The 7,348-nt window shown below is 36.5% G+C and overlaps 1 protein-coding gene across 1 annotated transcript; it reads left to right on the top strand.

Moving 5' to 3' along the window:
- Positions 1-544: 544 nt before the first annotated feature.
- On the top strand, positions 545-2,717 carry LOC113312367. The gene is made up of 3 exons (XM_026561124.1): positions 545-763; positions 1,787-2,300; positions 2,398-2,717. The coding sequence occupies exons 1-3, from the start codon at positions 545-547 to the stop codon at positions 2,715-2,717; spliced, it is 1,053 nt and encodes a 350-aa protein (XP_026416909.1).
- Positions 2,718-7,348: the final 4,631 nt, after the last annotated feature.

The raw sequence follows: 7,348 nt of genomic DNA, 5'->3' as shown, positions 1-7,348 counted from the left end.
ATCTTCCTGTTAAATTTTCTGAAAATGATAATTCTTTTCTAAACTCTCCATTCACCGCAGAGGAGATTAAAAATGTTGTTTTTCAAATGGGAGAAAAAAAGCTCATGGCCCTGATGGTTTTATTGGTCTGTTCAATCAAAAAAATTTGGACATTGTGGGAAAAGCTGTTGTTGACATGACTCAAACTTGCTACAGAACTGGAAATGTGGCAAAAGTTTTTAATCATACCAACATAGCTCTTATCCCCAAAGTTCCTCTAGCTGAGTTGGTCTCTCAATACAGACCCATAGGACTTTGTAACTTTATTTACAAAATCCTTTCTAAAACTCTAGCTAATAGATTAAAACCTTCTATGAATAATATCATTTCCCAAAACCAATGTGCTTTTGTCCCTAAAAGGAGTATTTCTGATAACATCCTTATTGAGGCTATCTATGATGTCAATCATCATGATAAAGCTATTGGTATTGCTGCCATCAAGCTTGACATGTATAAGGCCTATGATAATATGTAATAGTACTTTCTTGAAAAGGTTTTGAAAAAAATGGGCTTACCTGAACACTGGGTTAAACTCATTAATCAGTGTGTCTCCACTGTCTCTTATTCTGTTCTCCTCAATGGTAGTCCTACTGGTCTCATCAAACCAGAAAGAGGCTTAAGACAAGGAGACCCTCTGTCTCCTTATATTTACATCATTTTCTCAGAGGCTTTGTCCTCTTACATTGATGCTCTAACTAGAAAAGGTTTTGTTGAAGGCATAAAGGTGTGTAAAAATGCTCCTGCTATGACACACCTTCTATTTGCCGATGATTCCTTGCTTCTCTAAAGCTACTATTAAGGACTTCCAGACTATTAAAGAGTACCTTCAAAAGTACTGCTTGGCCTCTGGTCAAGAAATAAACTTTGATAAGTTTGGTATCCTGTTTAGCAAAAAAATCCCAGAACATCTCAAATTGCAGTTCTTTAATATCCTTGATATTGGTAATTGGGATCTTGGAGAAAAATATTTGGGCACTCTTACTGCCTTTAAAGCCTCTAAAATCCAAACCCATATGGGTATTCTCGAGGCTATTGATTCTAGAATTTCTATCTGGCTCCATAAGCTTCTTTCCCAAGCTGCTAGAACTACCCTAATTAAGCATATTGGCTAGGCCATCCCTCTTTATCAAATGGGAGCTTTCCTTATCCCCAAATACCTTTGCAGAAAAATGGATTCTCATCTCTGCAAATTTTGGTGGGGGGAAACTCTTGACCCAAAAGATAGAAAGCTTCATCTTTTGGGTTGGGACATTCTTTGCTCCCCTAAATCTGAAGGAGGCATTGGTTTTAGAAAAGTTGAGTTCAACAATCTTGCTATACTTGCAGAAATGCTTGGAGGATAATTGAGAATCCTGATTGTTTGCTAACTTATACTCTGAAAGCTAGATATTTTCCTAGAACTGATTTTTTGAATGCCAAGTGTCCTGCCAATTGTTCTTGGACTTGGAAATGTTTGCATGCCATTAAGGAGCTTATCAAACCTTTTATCTCTTGGATTGTTGGAGATGGTGAATTTATTGACCCTTGGTGTGACAAGTGGATTCCTTCTTTAGGATCTGTTGTCCCCAACCCTTTGGTGCCTCCAGATCCAACTATTAAAGTTTCTTATTTCATTAATCTTATTACCAGATCTTGGGATGTTGATAGATTAAACACCCACTTTGATGATGCTTCTGCTAAGAAGATTGTCACTATTCCCTTAAGCCAGTGTTGCACTCCTGATAGGAAGGTTTGGGATCTTTCAAAGAATGGTAGATTTACCTATAAATCTGCTTACTTGGGACTTCGACGGCTCAGGCCTTCCCCTTGTAGTGCTCTTTGGAAGTGTATTTGGAAAATTAATGTTCCTTATAGAATTCAAGTTTTCAGTTGGAAAGCTGCTAGAAATGCTTTACCCGCTAGAACTGTCCTTCATACTAGAATGCCTATGAATTATGTTGACTGTACTAGATGTAATGACCCTTCTGAATCAATTATGCAAGCCTTAGTTTTTTGCCCTTTTGCTAGTCGTGTTTGGTTCTTATCTTCTTTCTGTGTCAACACTCAGGCTTTTAGTACTAAATCTTTCATGGATTGGATGTTATTCTGGTTAGTTAATCTTGTCTATAAACTCCCTGATGGGGATCAACGTCTCTTTGTTGCTATCCTTTGGTCCTTATGGCAGAGTAGAAATAACCTAGTGTTTCAGAACATCAAGGAGAATTACACTGATGTTCTGATGAGAGCCATAACCATGCTATTAACTAGGAAATCTACTTTGAGTATATCCACTATGATTCCTGGTAGTATAAGTGACAAATGGATTCCCCCACCAACTGGATGGAGCTTATGATAATATTTATGGGAATAATGGTGCAGGCTTTGTGATGAGGGACTTCACCAACACTGCTTCCTTTTGTGCCTCCATTGTCTTTCAAGTTGAGTCTGTTGAAGAAGCTGAAGGCAGATCTATTTGGGCGGCCTTACAAAAAGCTGTGGAGCAAAAGCTTACTCATCCAATCATTGAAAGTGATGCTCAGAGTCTAATCAATCAGTTTTCTGCTGGAATGTTTGATGGAAACTCTAGAACGGATGCTATTTTTAAGGATATTCAGTTTTTTTCTTCCAAGTTTGTAGCTTGTTTATTTGTTTTCCAGCCACGCACTTGTAATTCTGTGGCTCACGAACTTGTCCATTAGGCTAAGACAAACAATTCTACTATGTATTGGCTTGTTCCTCCAATATGGCTGATGCCTTCTGTTGAGGGGGATCATTAGCCTTTTTGAAGGCCTTTGCTTATAAAAAAAAGAAAAAAAAAATGATTTGGTTCAGATTGAGCGAAAAACGGTAGGATTCAGTTGATTTCTCGATTTTACCTATATACCATGTATAAGGCTAACTCCTATGGGCTAGATTGGCCAAAAAGTGTTGCAAATCATGAAAAAAAGTGTGGGAAAAAAGTTAACACTAGCATTGGATAGTCCTCTCTCCTAGCAAGTGCTCGCAGTTCAACTAGCAGCGAGATTGAAATGCTGAATGGTTCAGCGCTCAAAAAGTGTTTTTAACGCTGAACTGTTCAGCGTTGGGAGATAAATTTTATGATCTAACCACTGAGATTTAAAACGCTGAACCAAACAACGTTATGTAGTGGTCCCAGATGACGTGGATGACCAATCTAATTGCTAGATATCTAGCCCATAAGAATTAGCCCAAGTAAATAAGGGTCTGCAAAGGATTTGAACAAGAAGGAAGGCAACAAAAAAGACCAACTGTGAAACTTATCAGTAAAGGAGGGTCCGCAAAGTACAATTGTTCTATCCACTGATCCTTCACATCACCCAGATCATCTCTTCTTTCATTTTCGCGTCTCTTCTCCAAATGGAAATCGCCTTGACAAATTAGGTCCCCAGTGTAAGGTAGGTGAGCCGTGAGCTACAAACTACAAATATTTGGATGCTCCAATAAGATGGAGTCAGAAAGCAAACAAAATTCTGAAAAACGTAGAGAATCTTTTTGATGAACGGTTAAAATTCGAGAGACTTGGAGTATTAACGACTTCTAATTTCATATGGCTAATAGACATCGATAAAACTGTACAATTAGATCGTCGAAAATTTTCTTGATGAAATTCAAATCGGGTATATTGACATCCACTCAACAAGTGTACGAGGTGAGTGAAAAAGCAAGAGTTAAGTAGGAGTGGGCCTGCCTACTACGACCGAACGTATCACGTGAGAAAGAGAGACATGAAGTGGACGAAGCAAAAGACATTCGACTTTTTAAACATGGACGAACGTTATGGCAAATTAGATGAAAAGAATCCACTATCCAGGTAGTATTAGAGATGACGGCCATTTACCATAGGACAAAAACCAAGTTTGAAAGTTATATAAACTCACTTTATATTAACTAACTAATAATAACATGTCTTGCAATATTTTAATGTTGAGTTGAAAAATTAAGCATAAAGTAGAAAGACAAAAGAAAAAAAGGTTTGAAAGCAAAATGTCAAACACTACGTACGCTGCATTTCTGGGGAAGGACTAGTCCACCGGGAATGCAAATCATAAAGAAGGGTGCATGTAACGTGGTGGTGGAAGGCGTTGTAGGACCACTTTGTTTTCGACAAGTGGCCTCTGCCTTTACCGTTCGCCCCACACATGGATTTGGCCGCATCAGAGAATTCTATCGAGGCCTGTTTCATTACAACCTTCTGGACGAGAAAAATATCACGACCGAAATGCCCTGATTTGCGACCATCTTCCCGTCCTTCAACTCAAGCAAATAAATGCCGGATTGACAGCTAAACCATTTTTCATGTGGAGTTATATGAAAAACAATTGAGAATGTTTGGATCATTATTTGGTGATGATGAGAATGAGAACAAACTTCAGCATTATTGGCTAGTAGGAAACATGTTTGAGCATTAAGCGCCATGTGATTGATATAGGGAGGACTAATTTATTACTAGCATAACTATAATCTAATCTGCTATGCCTATGATCTAGTATTAACTATGATATTTTTGAACCTCTCCCATTTATAAGGGAGTCGTTGTCTCTGAATCTTTTCTCCAACTCCATCTCTACTTTGACTCATTCGCTATCTTCTTAGCTAAATCGCAAGCACTACCTACCTATACATAGTATACAAGCACATGCAAAAACGTCATTTAGTTGTGGAATTTACGAATGGATATCTGGAGCCACACTCCAAAACTACTCTACACTCCCAGTAGACCGCATTGGAGCTCGGACATCTCGCCGTTTAGGCTACTATGTTTCCACTAACTTGAAAAACAATGCAGCTTGATTTGAGATTTAGGTGGTCAAAGTCAGGTTACATGCTCCAATCCAGTGGTTGTGAAATTGATTGTTAGACACCCACTTGAGAACCCAATGCCAAAGTGCACATAATTATCGAGCCACCAAAGTCTACTTTAACTTATTTGGAACCCATAGATCCACTATGGCGAGTGATTTTGGAAATTTTCAATGAGTTACGATTGGATTAGATTAGTTGAATGTTGACCTTAAGCTCAGGATATTGATTCATTACATAGTGCCTTTCTGGAACCTTAAAAGTGAACTTGGAAAAAAAACTCCACGGACAACTTAAAGTGGTTAATGCATATTGCGCTGCAAATCTATCAGTCTAGATTGGGAAATCATATGTATAAAAAGATATAGCTTTTCCGCAGATTCAAACGTGTTCCCATTTTAACAATAACAAATCTAGAACTGGGGAAAAGATAACATTCCCCGAGGTGGGCAACTTTTCATACTGCGTAGCCTCAATAGTCAAAACAAAATCAACTGCTTAGTTTACGCGTCGTTCTCTCCAACGCGATGATAATTAGTTTAATGAAATTATATTATCTGAAACGGCTTTGCAGTTTGCAACACTCGAACATAAGAGGATGGAGTCGGCACTTAAGCCCTGTTTGGGTTAGTCTCTTACTTTCTAACAAATTTTTAAGGAAAAAAATGTCCGGCAAACTTTTATTTTTTTGAAGTGATGTTATCCGAAAGCAAATTCTAGTTTAGGCCAACTTTTGAAAATTATGCAAGACTACAAGAGTAGCTTTTGAAAACAGAAGTTACATTTTCACTCAGTTTTAATAAATTGATTCTCTATCTTAGCCTTATTATTGTATTAAAATGATTAAATTTACCATTATATATTTTTTATGTGTAATTATTTCACTAATTAATTTATTTATATAAAATAACTTTAATAATGATGATATTTAAAGGTAAAAACTTATGATAATACTAAACTCAGTCTTCACTTTCGAAAATATTGTCGCATGATCTGATATGTTTAGGTGTTTGAGTGCTCATTTCCGCCGTAGATAGGGTAAAGAATACCTTATATCTAGGTAATATGGGGTGATTATATGTGAAGATCTTTTTAGACCATGCACTTAGATTTAGAGTTACACCACGATTTTCTTTCTCCAACTTTCTATATAAGTTCTCACAATGAGATTATCTGACTTGGGGTCTAATTACTCTGTCTCTTGTTTTGTTGTAGCAGTTGTGAATAACAGGGGTTAGAGCATAAACTTACTCAATCTGGATCAAAGAAAGTCTTCTAACATAACCTAGTTCCAAGGACCACCATTATTGATAATTCCAACACATTTTTTAATTATTGTATAGGCAAAACATATGGACGAAAGAACATAGTATCCAAAGATTGGTCACTCACTTAACGATCTTCCCAAAACATAATCGACATTCCTTATCATACCTTGAGTGAGGAACTTGATCTCAAAACTTGGAAATTCTCGTAAATATTTTCCATATCCCGCACTAAAATGTTTTTGTTTTGGAGATTTAGTTTCCTAGTAAAACCCTGAAGAACCGTACTTGGAGACTATTTTTGTTTTCTAATTAATGAGTTTGCTTTTATAAATTGAAATACCACCACCATTTATAAATCAATATTTTATTTATAGAATTGATGTCCAAACCTTCTTTGGGAAGCGGAGTGCAAAAAAAAAAGTCAATTTCACCAGGTAGTGCTTATTTATGGTTTCATCATTGTTTCAAAGGAAGTCTCTTATTACTTGTGTTAAGTTATTTATAACTTTCAGCAGAGCGGTAAACAAGGTAACATGTAAATTAAAATACTTTGATAAAAAAATTCACCAAAATGGGTTTTCCTGTCTTGTTAAGGACAAATCTTTCCCGCGAAGATAGTGTGCCCTTAACTTTTTTTTTTAATATAACATCCTACTTTCTCGATCTTAAAGCGTTTTCGCCCAATAGAAGCCCCAGGATAGTTAGTAGGAAGATAGTTGTGCCTACAACCTAGCATACTGGAAAAAATATCTACGTTTGTAGCTCCAAAGTCCAATCACTCTATAAATACTTGTTTTTGTAAAGTTAATGAGAATACCAGAGACTTTTTTAAAGCGAATAAGCATATATTTTAAACAATCCACTTGCTATCTGGAGTTATCAAGGAACTTTAGAATGTCATATGCGAATTACATATAAACTATTTTCAAACCATTAGGACAAAGTTGAAAACTTTCCATCATGTCCAAGTTCATGCTAGATTAAAACATAAGATAAATTACTCTGAAAGTATTTAAAAAATGGGGAGTTGGGATATTTCTGAGACGACCCTTACTGTGATGAATTGATGGTGTGGCCATTAGTAAGAGCTAAAATAGGAATGTTGTTGATACAACTTGAATTCGAGTTCTTCATTTACAATCAAACCCCTTTGTTAAGACCTGATGTATTGTGGATGTCCCATATTGATATTGAAGCATCATTTATACTCCATCCTAGGATTACTTTGAATATGCCAAGTA

The sequence above is a fragment of the Papaver somniferum genome, chromosome 9, assembly GCF_003573695.1.
Source record: "Papaver somniferum cultivar HN1 chromosome 9, ASM357369v1, whole genome shotgun sequence".
NCBI lineage: Eukaryota > Viridiplantae > Streptophyta > Magnoliopsida > Ranunculales > Papaveraceae > Papaver > Papaver somniferum.
Note: the sequence above shows the minus strand (reverse complement) of the source record. Positions and strands in the feature narration are given on the sequence as shown.